The following is a 25,507-nucleotide window of genomic DNA, read 5'->3' as shown; positions in this document are numbered from 1 at the left end:
CAACTTGCTGAGCATCCCCCAGTCTTAGATCTTTCTGGTGTCCCCCGCTGCTTTGACACTTCACCCACTTGTTCAGGGCTCCACTTCTCAGCCCACACGTCCCCAACCCCCTCCTCCCACCTTCACGGTGCTCGCTGGAATGGGATAGTCTGGGATAAGGGCTGTTTGGCCCCCCTGCCCATTGGCAGCCTTCTCCGTGTTGCCAGTAGGATGGGGAGACCTGGGGCATTTCTTGGTCGTCTGTCCCTTGAACCAGGCAGCGAGCAATGGACAGGATTTCAAAGCTGGTTTTGTGAGTCACTGTGAACTCAGCACCCGCCCACTTGAGGCCCAGTTTGAGCCCTGAGCTCGAGCGAGCTGTAGGACCAGGTCCAGGTACTGGGGCTTTCTCCGTGGTCTTGTTCGCTCTCAGCCGTTGAGAACAGCCTTGAGTTGAGGAAATTGTGGCCGGACAAAGAGCGAGGCAGTTCTGCTCCCTGTCGCCCTGGCTGGCAGCTGCTAAGCCTGTGCACCTGCAGCGCGTCTGGCGGGAGAGGAGTGGCCCGGTCCTCTGGGGATGTTGGGGCAGGCTCTCGCCCTCACCCTCCTCCTGCTCCTCCAGGGGCATCGGGGCCAAGGTAAGGGGCCCTGGCCCGGCATGGGGTGGGGGTGGCAAGGACTTGGGCCATGGAGATCAGAAGCCGGAGCCCCTGGATTGGGCTGCTTACTGGTGGGCTGGCACTGGGCCGCTGGGGCCTCGACGGCTCGGGGGGGCCAGGTCAGACGGCGGGTTGGAGGCCCCCCGAGGGCGTCTGGCTGAGCGTCTGCCACCCGGGCAGCTGGGGCCCGGGCACTGCTTTCCACCGGCTCCGGGGGCCCTGTGGGTGCTGGGGAGATGCCGGCCCCTCTGCTGGCTGTAGGAAGGATGAAGGAAACAGCCTCAACTTGGTACCATGACCAGCAGAGAGAAGTGGCCCCTGGGCTCGGGTTTCTCTAAGGAAGTTGGTGGTTCTGGAATCGGAGATTGACAGATGGTCGCTGAGGCAGGGAGACAGCGAGGACGAGGCGAGGGTGATGCCGACTGCCCGCATAGCCCCGTCTCTCCTCCATCAGCGGCCTCCAGGAGCCCAGAGGCTACGCGAACCTGAAAATTATTAGGGAAATGCTGCCTTGGAGCAGGAGGCGGAGAAGGGGGAATAGGGAGACAATGGCAGGAAGCTCCAGAGCACATGGAAAACTCCGCAGGGACGAGCTCAGCTGGGGGCTGCTCCCCCTTCCTCCAGCCCGGTGTCGAGGGGGCTCTGAGATGGGAGGCTGCACTCTAGGTCGGCGGCGAGGGGTGAGTGGAGGGCACCCTCGGTGCAAGGGGAGGAAAGGGGGGCACAGGGTGGGGTGTGTCCAGGGCCCGGTACAAACCCAAGGTAGACCCACCGTGGGCTGTCCTGTGTCCTCCAAGACAATCTAGGCTCCAGAGCACTGAGGGGACCGGCATTTGTAACAAAAGCATTTAAAAAAAAATATCTTATTTATTTACTCATGAGAGACACAGACAGAGAGGCAGAGACATGCAGAGGGAGGAGCAGGCTCCCTATGGGGAGCCTGGTGTGGGACTCGATCTCAGGACCCCATGATCATGACCTGAGTTGAAGGCAGACGCTCAACCACTGAGCCACCCAGGTGCTCTTAATTTTTAAACATTGATTGATTGATTTATAGTAGGCTCCACATGCAGCAAGGAGCCCAACATGGGGCTTGAATTTGTGACTCTAAGATTAAGAACTGAGCTAGGAGTCAGATGCTTAACCAACTGAGCCATCCAGGCAACCCTAAATTTTTATTTTTATTTTTTAATTTTTTAACCCTAAATTTTTAAAATAAAAAGTTTAAAATAATAATTTCAGAGTTCCAGAGAAGTTGCAAGTATAGCACAAAAGAATTCTTATATTTTCTTTGCCTGGATTCATCAGTTGTTAACATTTTATCACATTTGCTTTATTTCTCTTTGTCCTCATATAGGTGTGTGAGTATAAATGTATAAGAAGTATGTTAACTAACAAAATTTAAATTAAAAAACATAGAAAAAAAGTATAATAATATTAATTTTTGCCGAACCATTTGAGAGTGAGTTGTGGACATCGTGTCCCTTTACTCTTAAATTTTAAAGCCTGAATCTTCTAAGAACATGGCTTTCCCATATAATAAAATATCGTATCAGCACAATTATCAAATTTAGTAAATTTAACATTGATACAATTAGGGCACCTGGGTGGTTCAGTTGGTTAAACATCTGCCTTCGGCTCAGGTCATGATCCCAGGGTCCTGGGTTCGAGTTCTGCATCAGGCTCCCTGCTCTGGGGGGAGCCTGCTTCTCCTCTCTCTCTATCTGCCACTCCCTCTACGTGTGCTCTCTCTCTGTCAAATAAATAAATAAAATCTTAAAAAAATAACATTGATACGATTAAATACACGGTCCGTATTTAAATATTACCGATTGTCCCAGTAATGTGCTCTATGGCACTCCCTCCCCAGTGCAGAATCCGATCAGGATCATGTATTACTTTCAGTTGTTATGCCTTTTTTTGTTATGTCTTTTATTTTCCTATTAGAAAAAAAATTTTTTTTAAAGTAGGCTTTCACATCCACCGTGGAGCTTGAACTCACAACCCCAAAATCAAGAGTCACATGCTCTACTGACTGACCCAGCCAGCCATCCTTTTTGTTGTTATTATGTTTTTTAAAACTACTTCCCAGCCTTTCTTTATCTTTTATGACTTTGACATTTTTTTGGAGTACAAGTCAGTTGTTCTGTGGAAGGCTTTTGAATCTGGGTTTGTGTAAGGTTTCCTCGTGTGAGCTGGGCTATGCTTTTTGGGATGCTGCATCTATTTCAGGGCATCCCATCAGGGCATATGACAGCAGTGAAATCTTTTTTTTTTAAACTTGGCTTACCGAAGAATTTAATATACATAATGTATTTGTAAGAAGCTCCTATCACTCTAGAGCTTTGCAGAGCCTTTTCAAAAGGCTTCTGCATGTTGCGTAAAAGCCACACATTTCACAGTGGTCTATGTGATCTGGCCTCCCTGAACCCTCCTCCCCTTCCTCTATCCTTTCTTTCATGTCCTGAGTTCAGCATCTCTGACCTGCTGCTCCCGGAGAGCACTGCACTCCATGATTTGCACCCAGTTTTCTCTACCTGGAATGCCACCTCCCTGCTGGCCACCTGGCCTGCTCCCTCAGCCCCTCAGGATTCTGCTCAAATACCACCTTCTTGGTGATGACTTCCACTAAAAATGTCAACCTCGTTTTCCTGTAACGCCTTATCTCCCTTCGCTTATTTTTCTCTGTAGTCCTCATCTCCATTGTACATGCTCTATTGCTTCCACCTTTGATTTCTTTTCTGTCTCCCAGGCTCCTCTTTACCTCACTAGAATGTAAGCTCCTCAAGACCAGGCTTTTGTCTGTTTTGTTCATTGCTGTATCTTCAGCCTCTAAAACAGTATCTTGCACAATTAAAATTCACTAAATACTTATTGAATGAATGGAAGGGTGGATACTTTAATCCATAGAAGAAAGTGAGAGTTTGTCTAATGGCGAGTTTCATTGGTGAGAGAAGCTGTTCTAGATTTTATTTATTTATTTATTTATTTATTTTTTTATTTATTTATATTGTATTTATTTATTCAAGAGAGACACAGAGAGGGATAGAGGCAGAGACAGGCAGAGGGAGAAGCAGGCTCCATGCAGGGAGCCTGACGTGGGACTCGATCCTGGGTTTCCAGGATCACACCCTGAGCTGAAGGCGGTGCTAAACCACCGAGCCACCTGGGCTACCCTATTTATTTATTTTTTTAAAAAAGCTTTAATTTATTCATTTGACAGAGAGAGAGAGAGAGAGAGAAAGAAAGAGAGAGCACAGCAGGGAGTGAGAAGGCAGAGGGAGAGGGAGAGGGAGAAGCAGGCTCATTGCTCAGCAGGGAGCCCAATGCAGGGCTGGATCCCAGGACCCTGGGATCATTACCTGAGCTGAAGGCAGACACTTAATGGACCGAGCATCCAGGTGCCCTGAAGCTGTTCTAGATTTTATTTTATTTTATTTTTTTTAAATTTTTATTTATTTATTTATGACAGTCACACACACACACAGAGAGAGAGAGAGAGAGAGAGAGAGAGAGAGAGAGAGAGGCAGAGACACAGGCAGAGGGAGAAGCAGGCTCCATGCTGGGAGCCTGACGTGGGATTCGACCCCGGGTCTCCAGGATTGCGCCCTGGGCCAAAGGCAGGCGCCAAACCGCTGCGCCACCCAGGGATCCCTAGATTTTATTTTTTAACAAGATTTTACTTATTTATTCATGAGAGACACATAGAAAGAGAGGAGAGACACAGGCAGAAGGGGAAGCAGGCTCCACGCAGGGAGCCCGATGCGGAACTCGATCCCAGGACTCCAGGATCACGCCTTGGGCTGAAGGCGGCGCTTAACCGCTGAGCCACCCAGGCATCCCCTGTTCTAGATTTTAAACCATGTACTCCCTCTGTGGCATTGAAGAAGCTAACTAACCTCTTATTTTTTAGATTTTTCATTCATAATGTGAAGTCAACAGTGGTGCCTGCTCCATAGGAATGTGTGAGCATAGATGAGGTGTGGTATTATAACATGCTTAGAAAGTTCTTACACCAAGTCCCTCCAAATGATTGCTCATGTTGCTCAGTTCTTTGGAGGTAGGGTCTATGTTTTACTTAGTTTTGTGATCAGAGGCAAGAAGAGTGACTAATTTGTGGGCTAGTCACTTGAGTTGAAAGTGAGTTAGAAAATCCTGCATGAGTTGATGTTTTAAATGGATGAGGGTTTTCTCATTGTCCCAACTGGGATCTTTGGGAGAATGCAATATTATTAACTTAAAAGAACACATATTCAAGACACTTAATCCTATTATTACATTGTATAATGTAGAATATTCAAATTGTTTTCACAGGGACATCTCCCTCTTGATTCCCAGTCCTTCCCTGATGCACACCTTTGGGCCAGGCCTTGAGCTAGGTATTGAGAATTCTATGGTGAATCATTACATGGGCCCCTCCTTCACAGAGCTGATATCTACTACAGGACTCAATACATAATTACAGCTACACAGTGCCCACACAGTAGGTACTCGAAATGCTGAGTGAATAAAATGAATTATTTTTAGGCATTCTTAGAAACAGATTGAGGTGATTTTGAAGTCAGATGCGTTGGGAAACAGGGACCTTCAAATGGCTGCCCAGGGGTGGGTCTGGGCTCTAAATTCAGGTTTGAGTGTGCATTTTGAGTGAATCCCAAAGGACACACTGGAGACTGTGTACACCCAGGGGCAGCAGACAGCATAAAAGGGCAGGGCAGCATCTCATGGATTAGCTCTAAGGCATGCTTGCTGGCTGTTCTTACAGATTGTGTTGAAATTTTCACTTCTCAGGAAGGAGTCTCTGATTCCATCTGCTCTGGCTGGGACCCAGGCAAATCCTAAGAAGACTGTAGTTGTTTTTGTTCATCTCTTCCTCACTGCATCTCCCCTGAAACAAAGTGAATGGTGAAGTCACTGGGCACAGGGAACGGACTGGGACTCAGAGAACTCAGGGCTGCAGCACCCTCCTGGAGGGAACTGGTTCCATAGAAGTGACTCTGGGCATTGCTGGACCATTGTCTTCGTAAACAGACATCTAAAAGTTTAATTTACTTTTTATTATTTTAATCTTATTTATTTATTTTTAAATATTTTATTTATTTATTTATTTATTTATTTATTTATTTATTTATTTGACACACAGAAAGAGAGGCAGAGACATAGGCAGAGGGATAAGCAGGCTCCTCACGGGGAGCCCCATGTGGGGTTCGATCCCTGGACCAGGGATCATGCCCTGAGCTGAAGGCAGATGCTCAACCACTGAGCTATCCAGGCGTCCCAAATTTTGTTCTTTTTAGAGAGAGGGAGGGAGAGAGCATAAGCAGGGAAGGGTAGACGGAGAAGGAGAGAGAGGATCTTTTTTTAAATTAATTAATTAATTAATTAATTAATTTGATAGTCACAGAGAGAGAGAGAGAGAGAGAGAGAGAGAGAGAGAGAGAGGCAGAGACACAGGCAAAGGGAGAAGCAGGCTCCATGCACCGGGAGCCCGATGCGGGATTCGATCCCAGGTCTCCAGGATCGCGCCCTGGGCCAAAGGCAGGCGCCAAACCGCTGCGCCACCCAGGGATCCCGAGAGAGAGGATCTTAAGCAGACTCCACGCTGGGCCTGAAGCCCGTTGGAGGGGCTTGATCTCACAACCCTGAGATCATGACCTAAGTCAAAATCAAGAGTCAGATGCTTCGCTCACTGAGCCACCCCGGTGCCCCAACAGACATTTTTTATTAAAGTGTGATGCCTGGGTGGCTGAGTGGTTGAGCGGCTACCTTCAGCTTAGGGCGTGATCTCAGGTCCTCGGATCAAGTTCCATATCAGGCTCCCTGTGAGGAGCCTGCTTCTCCATCTGCTTATGTCTCTGCCTCTCTCTGTGTGTCCCTCATGAATAAACAAACAAACAAACAAACAAATAAATAAATAAATCTTTAAAAAAATGTGACACATGCAGAGAAAAGCATGCAAAATTAGAAACACACATCTCTATGTGTTACTGTTAAATGGACATGTTTGTGTGTCTACCACACATTCTCTCCATGCATTAGCTTTTCCTTCTTTCAAAAATGCTACCACTATTCTGACTTCTGCCATCACAGGTTAGTTTGGCTTGTATGTAAAGGGAATCATATGGTACGTGCCCTGTGTTTGGCTTCTTTTGCTCAACATCTGATGAAATTTATGTTACGACTTACACATGGTCATTTCATGGCACTTCAGTGTAGGACTATACAGAGGTTTATTTATCAATTCTGCTATTGATGAATCTTTGGGTTGCCCCCCCTCATTATAATAATGCTGCTAGTAGCCTGTTGTACATGTTTTTCTTTTATGAATGTCTGTTGGGTTTATCGCTAGGTGTAGAATCATGGGGTTTGTGTGACTTGCAGCAGATGCTGGCCAACTGCTTGCCAAAGTGATTGAACCAACCGGTATATGAGAGCCTCATGATGCTTCAGGGCTGCTGACTTTCCTTTTGAGGCCCTGAAAATGGGAAGTGAAGGTGCAGGAGTGTGGAGTCTGGAAGGCTAAGGCCAAAACCAAGGGAGCTGCATCTCTGCAGCCTCCCTGATATTCTGCACAAAATTCCTGCAGTAGACTAATTTCTAGGAGTTAGCTGAGACACATTCTTGAATTTAATTAATTAATTAATTAATTAATTAACTTCATTAAGCCTTTACTAAGTTCCAAGAACTATGCAAGATTCTGTTGATGAAGCAAAGATGAAACATGTTGATTGTATCCTTAAGAAGCCTTATTTTATTTTTTAAAAGATTTTATTTATTTATTCATGAGAGATACAGAGAGAGAGGCAGAGACACAGGCAGAGGGAGAAGCAGGCTCCATGCAGGGAGCCCGACGTGGGACTCGATCCCAGGACCCCGGGATCATGCTCTGAGCCAAAGGCAGGCGCTCAATCGCTGGGCCACCTGGGTGTCCTTCCTTAAGAATCTTTAAAACAGTTAGAGGAAAATGAGTATGTGCAGCAATAATTATAAAGGAAGTGTCACTGACAGGCAAGATCCATTTAGAGCACAAAGGGAGCTGTGAAAATGGAGATTCCTTCTAGGGGGAGGTGATGGTGTGGGGGGATGCAGAATTGCTCAGGAGAGGGGTGAGGTAAAAAGATAATGTGAGTAGAGGGAACAGTGGAACGAAGTAGGGAAACCATAGGTTTTGGATGGGAAATGAAAAACAAGTTCACCTGTTAGCTTGGAGAAAGAGCATAAAGAAGCTGGTTCAGCTAAATGCTACAAGGAGTTGGGAGGGCCATGGGCTGAGTAAGGTCAATAGAGGATAAGGGGTTGCACTGTCTGAGGAGAGGAGTCAATATGGCCAGCGAAACCCCCCAAGTGTGGGGTTAAGTGAAGAAGAGGAGAGATGAAATGGGATGTGGGCCCTGGAGGGTGCTTTATTGGCTTTATGATTTTGCTTTGACTGAGGCGGGCCCTGCCCCAGCACTTTTGGGATCTCACTGGGCTCTGCTCACATAGTCCCCAGCGGGTGCTCCCTCTATTGCCTTCACCTTACGCCTAGTGGCACAACCCCAAGCTGAGAAAACCTCAACATCCTTTTGTTGGCTGGTGGAAGTATGCTGCTCTGACTCTCCTCCACCCCCTCCCAGGCACTCAGGCCTCACCCCTCCTCCACCAGCAGCTCGGGTCAGAGTCAACAGAGCTGACTGTGGACCCTGCACAGCTTTGGAGGCTGCAGCTCCTGCACCTGAGCTCGGGGTTGAGTGGGACTCCCTGCTGGTCAGATCTTCTTGACAGCACCCCCCCGGCCCCCCGCCCCCGGTGCTGTCTGCTCTCCCTCTGCAGAGTTACTGTTTTATCCCATTTGTTCTTAACCACCGGAAGAGGGGCCCCAAAGCTGCTGAACAGTAGCAACAGCAGTGGTGGCAGCCCCAGGGCCTCCCCTGACCACCGGAATCTGCTGTGGCTCTCCCCTCTGAACAAGCCAGGACTTTGTCAGAGCCTCTCCTATCTCTCACACAGGCTGAGGTAACTTGTATGAAAGTTATTTTCATACTGGTGTTTCTTGTCTCTTCATTTGGTGTATAAGCCCTTTGGGAAGGGACTGAGTCCCAGCACCCGGTACATAGTACCTTGCCTGCTTGCTCTTCCACTGTTCCTTCCCTACAACATCCTGCCCCCATCCCCTCCCAGCCCTGCCCCACTCTGATCTTCTTTCTCCCCACACCAGGCTGGTGAGGGCTGCGGGAGGAAATTCAGCACCAAAGAGTAACGACCAGTTCAGAGCCTCCATTCTCAGCCAGGCCCTCGGTGTCCTGGGATTCCTTGCTTTTGGCCCTCAGCTCTTCCCATTTCCCAGAGAGATGATTCCAGACCTTCACCATCTTGTTGAGGGCCAGTTCCATGGTCACAGGCTCCATCAACTTATACCCACCTTCTGCAGGAAAGCAGACACCTGGGTTGGATTCCCACCAACCATTCCCCAACGTCAGAGACACCAGTGAGGGGTTCCCCAATGTCAACGACCTCATTTGCTCCCATAAGCAACCCCATTAACCTCTGCTTGGCTCATCCTTTCCTGCATGCTCTGGACATCACTACTTTATCCACGAGGCCAGCCCGGGACCTTTCTGTCCCTGATGATGACTCTGACTTTTCTTCAAACCGCTCCTTTTCTGCTGGCTTTCCACTCTTAGTTCACTTCTCTTGCATTTAAAAAACTGTATCGCACTACCTAGTGTTTCCCCTCTTGTCTTCCTTTCCTGTATGACTCCTTTACCACTCACGCGGAACACTGCACTATGACACCTCTGGCCACCAACAGTGTGTGGGGTTTCTGAAAGCAGTTCTGTGTGACACCAGCTGGGTGTCCTATAATTCAACTCAATTCTGTCTGTCCAGAGATAGCATCAGATCTCACAAGTTCAGGATTCAGTCCCGCAAGACTGTGTGGCTCCCTGGTTCAGATGCCAGTCACAAGCCCTGGTTGTCATCTGTGCTTCTGACCAACTGGTTATAGGTCAAAAGTTCCAATGACCACCCCTTCTTCTGGTTCCATTAATTTGTGGAAGCAGCTCACAGAACTCAGGGAGATATTTATGTTTACCAGCTTATTAAGGGATGTGATAAAGGGTACAGATGAAGAGATACATAGGGCAAGGTCTGGGAGTGAGGGTCCTAAATACAAGAGCTTCTGTCCCATGAAATTGGGGTGTGTCGTTCTAGTGGGATGGGTTCACCTACCTGGAAATTCCCAAAACCTATGGTATTGGGATTTTATGGAGGATTCTTCAAGAGTATCCCATGATCCCATAAGCATGATTGGTTAATAACTCTAGCCCTGTCTCCCCCCTGGAAGTTAGGGAGTGGTGCTAATTTGAATTACTACCAACTCTTTCTTCTCCACTTTATGTTGGCACAAATGACGTCTTTATACAATGTGTGCCTATTAGCGTGGATTTATAATTGCTGTTTTAAGCTCTTTTTTCCCCCATATCATAAAAAAGAGTTACAAACCAAAAAGTAATAATGCTGGCTGTGGTAGTTACCTATGTAATTCCTTTCAGCACTGTTCTTTATTTCTTCACGTGACTGCCTGGTGCCTTCATCTCTTTAGTCCTGCTTTATAGGGTAGGATAGGCCTGCTTTATAGACCTGTTAGCAACAACTCCCAGCTTTTGTTTGTCTGGGAATGTCTTCATTTTTTTTTTTTTTTGCGAGATATTTTTTTTGGACATAGAATTCTTGGTTGGTGGCCTCCACAAGCTTTCAGTGCTTTACATACATCATCTCACTGCCTTCTAGCCTTATGGTTTCTGAAGAGAAATTGGTTGTTAATCTTACTGGGGATTCCTTATGCATGACAAGTTGCTTTTCTCTTGTTGCTTTCAAGATTCTCTTTCTTTGGTTTTTGACATTTTAGACTATATCTTGGTATTCATCTCTTGTATCTAACTTATTTGGAATTCATTGAGTTTCTTGGATATGCATATTCATGTATTATTGAATTTGGGAAGTTCTGGGGCATTATTTCTTCAGATATTTTTTCCGCCCCTTTGTCTCTTTCCTTTCTTTCTTGGGCTCCCATTATGCGCATGTTGGTATATTTGCTGGCATCCCACAGGTCTCTTAGGCTCCTTATTTTTCTTCATTCTTTTCTCTTTCTATTCCTCAACTTGAATAATTTTTAAAAAAATTTTATTTATTAATTCATTCATGAAAGACACACACAGAGAGAGGCAGAGACACAGGCAGAAGGAGGAGCAGGCTCCATGCTGGGAGCCCGATATGGGACTCGATCCCAGGTCTCCAGGATATCGCCCTGGGCCAAAGGCAGGCACTAAACCACTGAGCCACCCAGGGATCCCCCTCAACTTGAGTAATTTTAATTGATGTAGTTGTGTTGTTAAATTTCGGACAGCTGATATGAAGTTTTTGACTAGGGGTGCCAGGGTGGCTCGGTTGGTTAAGGGTCTGACTCTTGATATCAGCTCAGGTCTTGATCTCAGGGTTGTGAGTTCAAGTCCTGTGTTGGGCTCCATGGTGGATATGGAGACTACTTAAAAAAAAAAAAAGGGAAGCCTGGATGGCTCAGTGGTTTGAGCGTCTGCCTTTAGCTCAAGGCATGATTTCAGGTTCAGGGACCGTACCGAGTCCCACATTGGGCTCCCTGTGAGGAGTCTGCTTCTCCCTCTGTCTGTGTCTCTGCCTCTCTCTCTCTGTGTATCTCTCATGAATAAATAAATTTAAAAAGTTTTTGCCTATTAAGTCCAATGTTTACAATTCTTCATGGGCAGTTTCTGTTACTTTCTTTTCCTCCCTTGTAAATAGGCTGCACTTTCTTGTTTCTTTATATGTTTTACTCTATTTTGTTTGTACATCTTTTGCTTAGGATTTTTACACCTATGGTTCTGAGTGAAAGAGCCTTTAATTTTCTTCTCTTGTGACAACCTTGCAGATTTTGGTGTCTACCTAATAACTATGTTAACCTAATAAAACAAGTTCAGAAGTATTATCTACTTCTATCTCTGAAAGCTTTTGTATAAGATTGGAGTTACTTCTTTCTAAATATTTTGTAGAGTTAACCAGTGATGTTTACTTTGAGAGAAAGTTTTTCAATATAGATTCAATTTACTTAATAGAAAATTTCTATTTAATCTCAATTTTAAAATTTATTAATGGAAAGCAGTTTATATGCTCTTATATGCTTATATCTTAAAATCTTAGTATCTGTAGGATCTATGGTGACATCTTTAAAAAATTCTGATATTGCTTATTTGTATCTTTTCACATTTCTTTTCATCAATCTATGCATTAACCATACTTCAGTTTTTTTATAAAATAAAAAATGGCTTATTGATCCTCTGTTGTATAATATTTTCCATCTCTATGTCCTTTCTCTCTCTTTTAAAAAAAAGATTTTATTTATTTATTTGAGAGACAGAAAGAGCATGAGTGGGGGGGAGGGGCAGAGGCAGAGAGAGAAGCAGACTCTCCGCTGAGCGTGGAGCCTGAGGTGGGGCTCAATCCCAGGACCCTGAGATCAGAAATTGGGCCAAAGTCAGATGCTTAACTGACTGAGCCACCCAGGCGCCCCTGGCATAATGTCATTTTTGCTGCACTGTATTAGAAGGCCAGCCCAGTTACAGGAGATAGGGAAGTGAGTCCCATCTCTCGATGATGAGTGGAGTTACAAAGCCATCTTGCAAGGGGCATGGCCATTTTTACATTCTATCATATTGATTTTCTGCTGAAATTCTCAAACTTTAAATTTTAATTCCTTGAAACATTAAATCAAATTATACAGTTACCTAGATGCCCTTTAAGCCTATTTCTATTATTTTTCTTTTCTTTTTTTTAAAGATTTTATTTATTTATTCATAGAGACAGAGAGAGGCAGAGACACAGGCAGAGGGAGAAACAGGCATCATACAGAGAGCCTGACGTGGGACTCGATCCAGGGTCTCCAGGATCACGCCCTGGGCTGCAGGCGGCGCTAAACTGCTGCGCCACCAGGGCTGCCCTCTATTATTTTTCTTTTTGAGTTTTGTACATGTCTCCTCTCCTTAGGCTTGTTTGTTTATTTCATTTTGGACATTATGTGTGAAAATCTTAGGAATAATTTTTTAGAAGATTATTTACTTATTTGAGAGAGAGGGAGAGAGAGTGCACACAAGTGGGGTGGGGGGAGGAACAGAGGGAGAAGCAGCCCTCCTGCTGAGCAGGGAGTCCAATGTGAGGTTTCATACCGGGACCCCGAGATCATGACCTGAGTCAAAGGCAGACAGTTAACTGACTGAGCCACTCGGGCACCCCTCAACATTTTAGAAATAATTTAATGCTTGTGTTGATGTTATTTTCCTCCAGGAATAATTTATATTTGCCTCTAGTAGGCAGCCAAGTTAGAAATACTAGAAATTCTAGATTACTCTAATCCATTTAAGAGTTGGGATGATTCAAAACTAAGCTTCAGTTCCTGTGAGAGTTGGTCTATTTCTTGTTTGCTCTTACCCTCAGTGTGTAGCCCTTTACGATACCAACCCCAAATCTGATGGATTTAGGTATACCCACTTCTTTTCTTTTTAAAGATTTTATTCATTCATTTATTTATTTGAAGGGCAGGAGGGGCAGAAGGAGAGGGAGAGAATCTCAAGCAGACTCCTTGGTGAGCACAGAGCCTGACTCTGGGCTCCATCTCACAACTCTGAGATCATGACCTCAGCAGAAATCAAGAGTGCATCGTTTAACTGGCATATACCCACTTCTTTACACAAGATCCCTGAACTTTGTGTCCTTTTAGTTTCTTGAGTTTATTGCAAACCTCCAAGGCAGAGGAGTCAAAAATGCTGTCTCACCTCTCTGAATTTCCTTCTTCCAGATCTTGGCCCCATAGTATTTCACTGCTTTATTAGCTCCCTGATGCCTTTAGCAACATGCTTTTATATTTTGCCTATATATATATTTTTTGGTTATTCTCCATGGGAGCGTTGGTTAGCATGTCTTAATGTGGTCTTCATTATCATAATTAGAAGTCATTAAATGATTGTTTTTAAAATGATTGTTTTTAAAATCTTTTAAAAGATTTTATTTATTTGGGAGAGAGAGTAGAGTGAGAGAGAGAGAGAGAGAGAGAGCACGAGTGGGGGTGAGGGGCAGAGGGAGAGAGAGAAGCTGACTCCCCCCTGAGCAGAGAGCCGCATGCGGGGCTCTATCCCAGGACCCTGAAAATCATGGCCTGAGTTGAAGGCAGACCCTTAACCGCTTGAGCCACCCAGGCACCCCTTTAGATGATTATCTATCTCAACTATTAAGTATATATTGTGGAGTAAAAGTGTTTTCTGCTTTCGGATCACAAATTCTCTGGAGTCGGGAACCATGTCTTGTACACAAAGAGGCCACAACTCTTCAGGCCCCTGGTTACACTGGGGATTGTAACCAGTGGGGATTGTTTTCATGATCTTTGTGTAATGCTTGATTGTGCCTGTCGACCTATTCTCATATATATAGAACTATGGGAGACAAAGACACAGTCTCTGTTTCTGGTTTAGCAAAGGGCAGAGCCAGTTCAAATCATGGAAATATGAATAGGAACCCCATGTGTTTTGTTTTGTTTTAGACTTCATTTATTTATTTGAGAGAGAGAGAGAGAGAGAGGGGAGACAAGCAGGGGGAGCAGCAGAGGGAGAGAGAGAAGCAGACTCCCCACTGAGCAGGGAGCCCAACATGGGGGCTCGATCTCAAGACCCTGGGATCATGACCTGAACCTAAGACAGACATTCAACCGACTGAGCTTCCCAGATGCTCTTGTTTGTTTTTTCAAAGATTTTTTTTCTAAGTAATCTCTACACCCGTGTAAGACTTGAACGTACAACCCCAAGATCAAGACTTGCGTGCTCTACTGACTAGCCAGCCAGGTGCCCTGGAACCCTATGTGTTTTATTCTTCAGAGTCAAGATTAAAGAAACACAATTTCCTTAATTATTTACTCTGGCTTCTGAGGAAATGCCAGGATGAAGGTGTGGTTGTGAGTGAGCGCGTTTATAATGCATATGAAGATCTAAAAATCCTTCTCTCCATTGCTATCCTCTTAACGGCCTGTCCTCGATTTTAACAGATCTGTTTGTATAACAATCCCCATCTCCCATTCTTCTTCTAAATTCTTTCTGATGCTCCCTGGCAAAACTCTGTATTCCCTGCATCCACTATTGCGTGCTAAAAATGGCCGCTGAAACTTCCATTTTTCTTTACTGACTGGGCTTTCCTCGGTAAGCAATAACTAGCAGCTCTATATCACACCCTTATTTTTTTAGCATACATCTTGATCTCTAGAGAGGACAAATGCGGGATATATCAAGGCCATGTAGTTTTATTTTTCTCTAATTATTCTTAAGGGAGCAATCCCTGTGGAGACTTTCTAGTGACTAAAAAGCTGGCAAACGTTAATGACTAATGACCACAGTCTGATGTGCTAAATGCTACAAGAGAGGATTACGAATCTAGTTCTGTGGGAGGACAGAAGAAGGAGCTATGAATTCAGGTTAGAAGGTTCGTCTGGCCATTCAGAATTTCCAGCAGTCACCACAGGCCGCTAGTGGTCATCTCAGCACTGCGGGGAGGGAGGAATGTCAGATACCACGTTCAGACCGTTGTGGTTAAGAAGTCGTCCTCTACAGCTAAACTGACCGGATTTCAAGCTCATCTTTCTCACTGTGTAACTTGGGCTAGTTAGTTTTAAGTTCTTTCTACGCATTTTTTTTCCACCTGTAAAATGGGGATAAAACTCTCTTAGGGTCATTGTTTTTCTTTTTTTTCCTTAGGGTCATTGTTAAAATACATAGTTAAACATGGTTAAAACCTAGAAAGTGTTTAAAACCTGCTGCCCCACAGTAAGAGGTCAGGAGATTTTAGCTATTATTACTGGCTGGTGGGCTCCTTCAGATGAGGGACACAGAGTTTGGGGAGAGAGGAGACAGGAAAGCGAAGGACACCTTCAGGTTCTCTTAGGCTCTGATCTCCTCAAACATAGCCCCACCCTCTTGGCTCAAGGGAAGCCACATCCAACTGCCTGCAGTGCTTTGGGCGGATACCCTTCCTGCCACCTCCAGCCTGGGTTCTCTTTTCTGGAATCCTTAGGTTCCGCTGAACGTGTGGTTGGACTCTCAGGACAGCAACTCTTCTTACAGCCCCTCGGGGTGCCGACAAAGCACATAAACTCTGCCCAATGGAAGGTGAAGTGGTACTTAGCTTCGGAATTTTCCGTGATACTGACTTGGAAGAATGGGTCTGATGTCAAATACGTACCCCAGACTAGTAATCATTTCGACAGTACACTCAGTTTTACAACCGAGAACTTAGCGCTTCTCATCAAGGCAGTTCGGCTGAACCACAGTGGCTGCTACAACCTGGAGGTGACTGATGAGAATGGGAAGGTGGATAATCACTACTTCCAGGTTTCTATATTTGGTGAGTCCCTAGGACAGCTCAGCCTGCCCCCTGCCTCCTGTAGGGCTCTTACTCCAGCACCTTTCTGATCAGAATCTCTGCTTCCAGATCATATCGAGATGCCCCAAATACTGAAGGAGTGGAGGGTCCTGGAAGGAGATACATGTCAACTGTTTCTGTCCTGCTCGGTCTCGAGCAGTGGTAACGTGAGCTATGCTTGGTATAGAGGGAGTGAGCTGATCCAGACAGAAATGAATCTCACCAGATCAGAAGAGCAGGTTGTCAATGACTCATACATATATACCTGCAACGTCAGCAATCCAGTCAGCTCGGCAAACCACACCCTCAGACTCACCCAGGGCTGTCCGACTGCCAGCAAGCGTAAGTGGGACACTGGACTATAGGGTTGAAGGTGTTGGACCCCATAATCAGGCTCAGGAGACACTTGGGCATAAGATCTCTTGGCTGCCTCCTCAAGGGCCTTGCCGCCCCTCCCTGGGGTGGTTCTGGTCTCTGGGCACAAGGTTCCCATAAACCAGGCCTGTCTTAGTCTGGGAAGAATTTTATCCCCATCAAGAATCTCCTAGGAGATGCGAGTCTTTCTTCATGGAGGGAAGGCTTAGTTATTTGGTGGGTGGGTCACAGCCCTGCCATGGCTACTGACCATCATCACTTCCTTCCTCTGAGAGACTGCTGGAGACCTACTTCCTCCTCCTAGAGGGACAACCCCCCCAAGCCACGTAGTTCCCCAAGGGGTAACTATGGTGTACAACAGTGCCCTGGGTCGTGGGAACATCAGGATGATCACAGGGGTTTCTGGAAGACTTCTTGATTTATTGCTTATGCTCATCCTAAGACTTATCTCAAGTTAAGTTTGCACCAATTTTTATGAGATAAATACTTAATGTGTCAGCATGGGCATTACAGGGAAAAACCTACTTGCTGTCCCTGTCTTTAAGGAACTTACAGTTAAATAGGGGTGACAAAACCAGACATTCCTGGGCAAAAGAGAAACCAGCAAGCTGAAGCGATTTGGAGGGACAAGGACCGCTGGCTTTTGGGTCATGTCAGCTATGGTTTCGTTATTCACTAGCTCTGTGATCTCAGGCACATTCCTTACCCTCTCTGGGCCTCAATTTTTCTCTTGGGTAAAATGGGAGTGATAATAGGTACCTCGCAGGATTGCTGGTAAGATTAGATGAGGTTCTGTTTGTGAAGAGCCTCAGCTAGCACTCAGAACACGTAATTCCTTTCCCTTCTCCCCGGTCCGTGGGCTCCTACGACCACATGTGTGACACAGATATTAAATGTAGAAGTTCAAATGAGGAAGAGCAGAGGAGTGGCAGGAAGGGGAAAGTGGGGCCTTGCCTGGCACAGAGTGGGGTGCAATAAGTTTTGGTGAGTTAACAAAAGGATGGACAGTTGTCACATTTGCTGTGCCAGATGCTTTACATATATTAGGTCATACAATCAACCCCCTTGTGTAGATCATCATCTCCTTTTAGAAGTGAGAAAACGGAGGCTCAGAGAGGTTAAGGAAGTTGCCCAAGGGCACAGAGCCAGGCCTGCCAGGTATTAAGATCCGTGCTCTTAGCATCACCCAGGGGAGGTCACTCAACCACAGAGAGAGCTGGCCTGATGGTGAATTCGTGGGGCGTGAGAGGGGAGTGCAGGTTTGCATAGGTGCGAAGCGGAGAGGTGGGCTGACAGCTCGGGCCTCGTGCTTTCCGGTCCCTAGAAGACAACTTTGTGTACTTTCTGGTGATCGTCGGCATTTGTCTACTCATACTGTTCCTGGTCACCCTCACCTGCTTCTGCGTGTGGAGGAGGAAGAAGCAGCAGTCAGGTAAGTGGAGGGTCCCCAGGAGGTGCTGCTGCCAACCTGACGCCCCCGGGGCCGTTCGCCTGAGAGCACAGCACCTGCTTTGCCTCTGGAATGTTGGGACATGGCTGTGCATGTTCGGGGACCTGCAGCAGCGGATGCTGGGCCCTGGCTCCCACGTCACACCTTCGGGGCCCTCGGGATGTCCACAGCCCCACGGGCCGGTTTAGCTGCAGGTACTGGGTTGTGGGGGACCTGCCCGCCCAGTGCAGTAAGTGTGTTGGGTGGTTTCTGCTCCCGCGCCCTGTGGGTACCCTGGGGAGAGCACTAATCTGCCTCCTTTCTAGAACCTTCCTCAAGGTCTCAGCCACCTGGGACGGAGGTGGGACTGGAGGAAGCAGAAGCCTGGTGGGGATACCCTCTGGAAGTCTCTCCAGCTCTGTCTTTGCTGCTTTCCTCCTACAGCGGCCTGCCCGGGGGAGCCTCTGACGGTTTATGAAGATGTCAACCACGTGCAGATGGGGAGGAATCAAGTACGGCTCGGGGGCTGGGGTCGGTCTCCTAGCCTGGGGGTGCTTCTCGGGCGGCGGGCAGGAACCGGGGGACACTGGGTACCACCCAGGTGGCTTCTCAAAGGGCTCCCCAGCCCCGGCCTGCCCTCCCGATGGGCCTCCTGGCTCCGGCGGTGGAGGAGCAGCAGCAAGCGGGGAAATTGCTGAGAAGCTGGGAGCCCAGCACACCCGGAGGGGCGGGGGGGGGGGATGCTGATCCTGCTCCCCGCGCGGCCCTCGGGGCGCCGTCCCCACCAGGCTCACCGGCCCGCTAGGCCCCCCAGTCCGGCTCCCTTGTATCTGGCCACGGCCTCTCATGTCCTTACAGGTCTAGGTTCACCTTTAGGGGTCCCTTGCTGGTCGCCCTGGCTGCAGGGGACGGCAGCCTGAGCGGTGTGGGGGTGCTGGGGCTCTGGGGGTCTGTGGGCCCACACCCGGGCCAGGCCAGGGTCCCCCAGGGTGCTCAAGGCAGCAGGCAGGTCAGCACAAGGCACCGGCCTCTGCGACAACTGCTCCGGCCAGCCTCCGCAGGGGAGGCCAACTCTGCTGGGGGGTGGGGGGTGGCTGCAGGGGTGGCTGCGGGGGGGCGGCTGCACGGGGGTGGGGGGGCTGCAGGGAAGGCTGCAGGGGGGCTGTAGGGGTGGCTGCGAGGGGGCTGCTGGGGGGACTGTGGGGGGGTTGCTGAGAGGGGGCTGCTGGGGGGGTGCAGGGGGCTGCGGGGGGCTGCACGGGGTGGGGGGACTGCAGGGTGGGGGCTGCGGGGTGGGGGCTGCAGAGTGCCCCCTGCTGCTCTGGCTGAGCAGGGCAGGAAGTGGTCCAGGTGTGGGGGGTGCAGAGCCTAGCTGAATGTGGAGGGGGGGTGCGTGGGCCTACAGGCCCCTTCCCACCTCCATTCTGGGTGCTGGACCTGAGGAGGTGAGGCAGGAAGTCACAGGGGCGAGATTTGCCACCTTATCAGGTGGGAGGCCTGGTGGAGCGGACAAGCTGCTTCCTCGGGCCTGGTCTCAGGGGGAACCCGGCCGGGGGGTGGGGTGGGGGGCGGTGGGGGGGGGTGGGGGGTGGACTACGGGGGTGACAGGTGAAGGAAACCCTTTCTCCATCACTACCCGATGCGGATAGACTCCTGAGAGCAAGTGCATCCACCTGTAGCGGCCGAAGCCCAAATGCTCCTGATGACTTGCCTCTCCTCCCACACAGGGAGGACGGTTTTAGGTTCAGGAAGTGAAGACTAGTGGAGGGGAGCCAGAGTACAAGGACTCTCGGGGATGCAGGCCTGTCTCTGCCTCTGACTCTGGAGCTCCTCCTGTGCGGCCTCATCCCTTGCTGGCTCATCCCTACCGGCTCTGGGGTTGCGTCTGAAGGCTTAGATCTTGAGTTCGTGTGTTCTTACGGGGGGCTCAGTTCTGACCTCTCTGGAGACACTACACTCAGGTCTGGGCAGAAAAGCAAAGCCGGAAAATCCCGTTATTTTTTTTTTTTTTCCCCAGATGTCTATGACTTTCTAGCCTCCAAGGATAGTGAGGTTTTCTCTGCTCCTCTAGCTCCTTCCCTGTCTAATGGACCCTGCTGGCTTCTTCTTGTCCCCTTCGGAGCCCCACCTGGCAATGTGCACTCAGGTGAAACACCCCCAAGGCAGGCTCCTGTGGGCAGGAGGGGCCAGGACCAGGATGGTCTCCCTGCCTTTGGCTCCAGGTCCAGGGGTTGTTGTGGGGCAGCAGGCCTGAGGCCCAGGGCAAACTGGCCCCCAAGGCCGGGCCTAGAGAAGGGGCTTTAACACAGTGAAAGCTTCTGAATTTCAAGGCCCGAGGTAAGGCTCAGATCACAGCCCTACTCAGAGCTCAGCCCATTATCAGTGGTTAATGTGGCCAATTTGGCTGTGAAGTCAGCAGAGGTAAGTTTCTAAATTACCAAAGTAAAGCAAGTGATAGGATTCCCCTTGGATGGGTCGGTCACTCAGTGCATCTCTTCACACCTGGGTGGTTCCTTGGGTGGGACACTAACTACTCCAGGTGGGACACTAACTACTGCAGGTGGGTCATCCCTCCTACGGTCTCTCCTCAGTCTGCGGCAACTAATGACCACCTCCCTTCCAGCTTCCCGGAGCCCCTCTGGTTTGCTCTCTCTCTCCCCACCCCATCCAAATCTGGACAGACATGGCCCTCCGCTCACGTTACCATGTGGCCCTTTACTATTTCTTGTGCAGGAGCAGAACCAGAATCCGCCTGGGGAAGGGAGCACCATCTACTCCATGATCCAGTCCCAGGTACCACTCCATGTCTTGGATCCATCCCATACCTGCCTCCAGGGCTCCCTGAGGCCTTCCGGAAGCTCACACTCCTGAATAGCAGGACTCTTGGGGCTCCTAGAGTCTAGAGGACAGCTTGGCCTCAGCTGCATTAAACTGAAATGATCTGTGTGGCTCTGGAGTCTCTTGGCAGAGCTGAACAGGGCTGGAAAGTCTGACGTAGATAGGCCTTCTCTCTCCCTCCGTGCGTGGCAGCAGGTGTGGCCTAGGTAGTTGGGAGGAGGAGGAAACTTGGCAGGGGACTCAGCTTCTGTTTTTCCTTCCCTGCCACTTCCAATAAGTGGGGCCCTTATAGGTTGTCTTTGTTTTTTTTAATCTCTGTTCCTCATTATACCTGTTTTCAGGAAAGAGGGTATCTGGGTTGTTCTCTTTTATCTTTCATGACTTAACAATAACATTTATTAAGTAGTTACTATGTCTATTTTCCTAACGAATCTCACATAACAGCCTCACGAAGTAGGTCCAGTACAACCTCCATTTCTCAGATGAGGAGCCAGACACAGGTTAACTAATGTGCTCCAGGCCGCAGAGCCGGGGAGTGGCAAAGCTGAGCTAGAGGGCTTCTGGGCCTCCACCCCACCTGCCCCTTCCTCTTTCACTTTCAGGGATTATAGAAATTCACCATAAACTGGAGAAGCATCCTCTAATTTTGACAGCTAAAATAACATTATCGCTAACCCAGACTAGGGCATCTCTCTCGAGGGGAACGCTGCCTCTTGGTGGCCAGTGATGAACAATTTCTGATAAATATAACTTATTTCTTAAAGAATTCAGTCCCAACGCAGTAAACTCTTCAACTTGGTGGCTAAACTGCCCGGCAAAGAAAATTCCTGGGGAAATGGTGATAGGTTTCAGGGAATGATCTAGAGAAGGAGGAAGAGGAGAGGGTGAAGGGACAGAGGGGGAAGGGAGGGCAATGAAGGGAAGAGGAGCTGAGGAAGAAGGAGCAGAGGAGGGAGGGAGGTGCTCAACCCTCACAGTCACTCAGGAATCCCCAAGTTGGGGACTGACTCCTTCTGCTCCCCGTGATATTGAGATTTACTGATAGTGGGGTCAAAGCTGAAGAGCCTTAGGGAGAGAGCAGGAGTGGCTGATATCCGCCAGTTTTCTAGCTTTAGCCACATTGCATCCCAACAGGAGGAATCTGAATAAATGCAGGAAATTGCTCATCTCAGACTGAGATGCTGAGTGATAAGGAGCCGCCTCCTCTGGAACTTCTTAGAAGGAGGGTGGTTACCTGCCTTTGAGGACACCTGGCTCAGGTGCAGAGAAGGAAGGCATGTTGCCAACGGGATATACTGAGGTGTTGAGGAAACACCTCTGGCGAGTCTGGGGTTTCAATTCTGCTTCTACTGTGACTACACCATCTGACTTGGGCTATTTATCCTTTCGGAGCCTCATCTGTGGAGTGGGGCCAAGGATGATCATTCCTCTCGTCGGTGTGTTATCAAGGTTAGAGGAGAATGCGTGTACAGACTAGGTTCCATCTTAGTGGACAGGGCCGGACTGGCATTCAGGTGTCTGACCTCCTGAGTCCAGGGTTCCTGTGGCTAATACTTTGGCTTCTCTTTGGGCAGGACTGGGGGGAGGGGTGGAAGAGATGGCCTCTGAGGGCCCTAGGATGCTGCTAGGTCTATGTTCCTGAAATACTTTTATTTCTCTTTTCTTTAGTCTTCTGCTCCTACATCACAAGAAAACAATACGTTGTATGCATTGGTACAGCCTTCCCGGAAGGTGAGTCTCCTCCTCCAGGGCGTGCTGTGAATGCAAATGTGGTTTTTGCACGTGCACGGGAGGGCCACATTTGCAGAGCGGGTGGGCAACTTCCCTGTGAGTTGCCTTCCGTTGTGTATATCTAAGCAGTTTGGGTTAAATGGCTCTATTTAAATGAGGAAGAAATGCCTTTCTGATTGTGTTTGGAGAAAAAGAACAGCTCTGAGACTAAGCCAGCAGTGGATTAAAGGAGTCTCTAGGAGTTTCTGTGGGACAAGAACAATCAGAGATAGAAAAGTGGTGCTTTGTGCAGAGAGGCTAAGTTGTCCTTAGGAGGCCAACTGAGGCGACAGCAAGAAATACTAGAGGGGTTTCCAAGGTGTGGGAATATAGCCCAGAGCCAGAGAAGTAGCCCAGACCTAGAGAGACACAGTGTTGACTTTCAGGGAACCAGAGAAAGGTTCTGACCAGTCATCTGCTGGTGGGGGCCTTGGGGCTGAGGCAACCCATCACTGTCCCCTCAAATCCTGCTCTGAGCTGAGCTCACAGCTCTTTTGTGTACTTGGTGCTCATTAGTCATCTTTTCCCCTTGGGTGGGAGAGGGGTTGGATGAATGGTATTTCCAAGGCTGGAGTCATAGTATGAAGACCTAGACTTAACATGGTAGTATGAGAAGTTGGGAATATGCCAAACTGTGGAAGTGTTGAGTACATGCAGGTCAGGGTCAAATGTGGGAGAGATTTAAGACAGATTTTTCAGACTTTTTATTCACCCTCCTTTCAATAAGTTATTCAATCGCTCAAGATTCCGCCATGAGAGACATTTGTAATTAAGTTACCTGCTGCAATACGTGGCCATAGGGATGGTCACAGGCTTGGTGTTGTTTAGGAGACTCTACATTCTACTGAAAGTGCTTCTGAATTCCAATGTTCCTAGGGTTTCACCGTGGTCAGGGTATGTGGTAGGGTCAGTTCTTATGTGTGTCCAGAACTGCTTACACTAGGGGTGTGTGTGTGTATGCTCTGTGTTGATGAGATGCATGGTCTGAGCAGTATTTGTATCAGGCCTGTCTGAAGGCGTGTGTGTGAGTATGCTTGTGTGTGTGCTGGGAATGTGTGCATGTGCGGATCTGAGGGGTATGTGGATGCAGGAGAGTAACCTCTGACTTTGGTTCAGAAGGTTCATGTCACACACAAGTATGTCTTGTGTCTTCTCTGGAGGTCATAAACCCCATTACTTACTCTTGGGGCAGGAGATTCTATTCACCTTTGGCTGTGGGTCCAGAGATTTTTTTGGACCTTGTGTCTCTTTGGGGGCCTCTCACATCAGTTAGGAGTGGGATATTTCCCAACTTGAAGTTAAGCACTCTTTACCGTCTGAATTTGCAGTCTGAATCTAAGAAGAACCAGAGCTCTTCCTTCAGTCATACTATCTATGAAGAGGTAAGATTCTGGAACTACCTTTTTTTTTTTTTTTTAAAGATAATTTATTTATTTAATCATTAGAGAGAGAGAGAGAGAGAGAGAGAGAGAGAGAGAGAGAGCGCATGAGCAGAAAAACAACAAAATAGTTTTTTTTGAGCCCAATGTGAGGCTCAATCCCAGGACCCTGATGAGATCATGACCTGACCCAAAGGCAGACTCTTAACTGACTGAGCCACCGAGGCATCCCCGAGGGATCTTCTTACCCACGTTTTCATTTTAGAGATAAGGAGAAACTGAGGTCCAATGAAAGCAAGGGTCTAATTCAAGGTCATATCATGTATTAGGGTTGGACTCTTAATGGGGAACTTGAGTTTTATTTTTTAAATGTATTTTTATTGTTTTATTATCTCCATTTTAAAGATTTTTATTTATTTGTTATTTAAATTCTATTAATGAACATATAATGTATTGTAGTTTCAGAGGTAGAGGTCAGTGATTCACTAGTCTTACATTATACCCAGTGGGGAGCTTGTGTCTTATTTTTTATTTTTTTTATTTATTTATGATAGTCACACACACACACACACAGAGAGGCAGAGACACAGGCAGAGGGAGAAGCAGGCTCCATGCACCAGGAGCCTGACGTGGGATTTGATCCCGGGTCTCCAGGATCGCGCCCTGGGCCAAAGGCAGGCGCCAAACCGCTGCGCCACCCAGGGATCCCCGGGAGCTTGTGTTTTAAATTAGGGCTGTCCTCCAGCTAGTCTCCAGTTGTGGGCTGTACGCTGGACATCTGTCCCTTCCAAGGGTGTATGGGGCAAGGGTGAAGAGACGGGAGGGTAAGTAGATCTAAATGACTTTCTAAAGTTAGCAAGTAATTGGGAACCATTCTAGGGTATAGGTAATCTTGAGCTGCTGCTGGGATAGACACTATAAAGTGACCATTGAGCCTGGTAGCTGAATATATTCCCATCAGGCCATTTAAGTAATGGAAAATAGGGACTCAACAGTTATTAGGGGCATATTATGTATTTGGCAGCCTGCTAGTGGCTTCATGCAAATTATCTCATTTAATTCTCATAGAGTGCCATGAGGTAGGTATAATACTTCCCACTTTTACTAGAGAAATTAGGGCATGGAGGGCACTCCCACCTGCTAGCCTCATGATACACCAGAGTTTCCAAGGCCCAATAAAGAGGCTGCCAGTGGTCACAAGGGACAGGGTGGATGGGTACCTGCTGGGATTCCTGGCACTTCAGCTGTAGCCTCACATTAAAGCCAACCAGACAGACTACGGTTGTAGAGGACACCTCGTGGGCCAATGCAATCTAGGCAGGGTCATGTTAAAAAAAAACACTAGAATTGGAGCCAGAAGACCTGGCTTCAAGCCCCTCCTTTACTTCATACTAGTCGTTGACCCTGTTATTTATGTAACTAATCCAAGCTTCATTTTCTTTATCTGTAAAATGGGGATAATAATTCATACCTCCCAAGGTTGCTATGAGGATCTCCAAGTGGGAGGTTCTGAAGTTCTCCTTTTCTTCCACAGGTTGGAAAGAGACAACTCAAAGCCCAGAACCCTGCTCGGTTGAGCCGCAAGGAGCTGGAGAACTTTTGCATATATTCCTAATTGCTGCAGCTGTTCC

General features: G+C 47.8%; 1 protein-coding gene across 2 annotated transcripts; it reads left to right on the top strand.

Annotated features, from left to right (window-relative positions):
* Positions 1–352: 352 nt before the first annotated feature.
* Positions 353–25,507, top strand: CD244 (CD244 molecule). Of its 2 annotated transcripts, none has more exons than XM_055334259.1 (9): positions 353–617; positions 15,738–16,067; positions 16,155–16,427; positions 17,788–17,892; positions 18,334–18,401; positions 20,623–20,682; positions 22,396–22,458; positions 23,826–23,879; positions 25,411–25,507. In XM_055334259.1, the coding sequence occupies exons 1-9, from the start codon at positions 557–559 to the stop codon at positions 25,489–25,491; spliced, it is 1,095 nt and encodes a 364-aa protein (XP_055190234.1). In that variant the 5' UTR covers positions 353–556; the 3' UTR covers positions 25,492–25,507. The 2 variants fall into 2 exon arrangements, with proteins under 2 accessions (XP_055190234.1, XP_055190233.1); XM_055334258.1 differs by having other exon boundaries at positions 17,785–17,892.

The sequence above is a fragment of the Nyctereutes procyonoides genome, unplaced genomic scaffold (genome assembly GCF_905146905.1).
Source record: "Nyctereutes procyonoides isolate TBG_1078 unplaced genomic scaffold, NYPRO_anot_genome, whole genome shotgun sequence".
NCBI lineage: Eukaryota > Metazoa > Chordata > Mammalia > Carnivora > Canidae > Nyctereutes > Nyctereutes procyonoides.
The sequence above is the reverse complement of the archived record's forward strand: the minus strand, read 5'-3'. Positions and strand labels throughout refer to the sequence as shown.

What these genes read in the sequence shown, in the direction of transcription:
- CD244 (XM_055334258.1), top strand. Translation starts at nt 557, where the DNA reads ATGTTGGGGCAGGCTCTCGCCCTCACCCTCCTCCTGCTCCTCCAGGGG. An exon ending in CTGTCCGACTGCCAGCAAGC is followed by an intron (nt 16,428 to 17,784) that starts GTAAGTGGGACA and finishes TCCGGTCCCTAG; the next exon opens with AAGACAACTTTGTGTACTTT. An exon ending in ACTCCATGATCCAGTCCCAG is followed by an intron (nt 20,683 to 22,395) that starts GTACCACTCCAT and finishes TCTTTTCTTTAG; the next exon opens with TCTTCTGCTCCTACATCACA.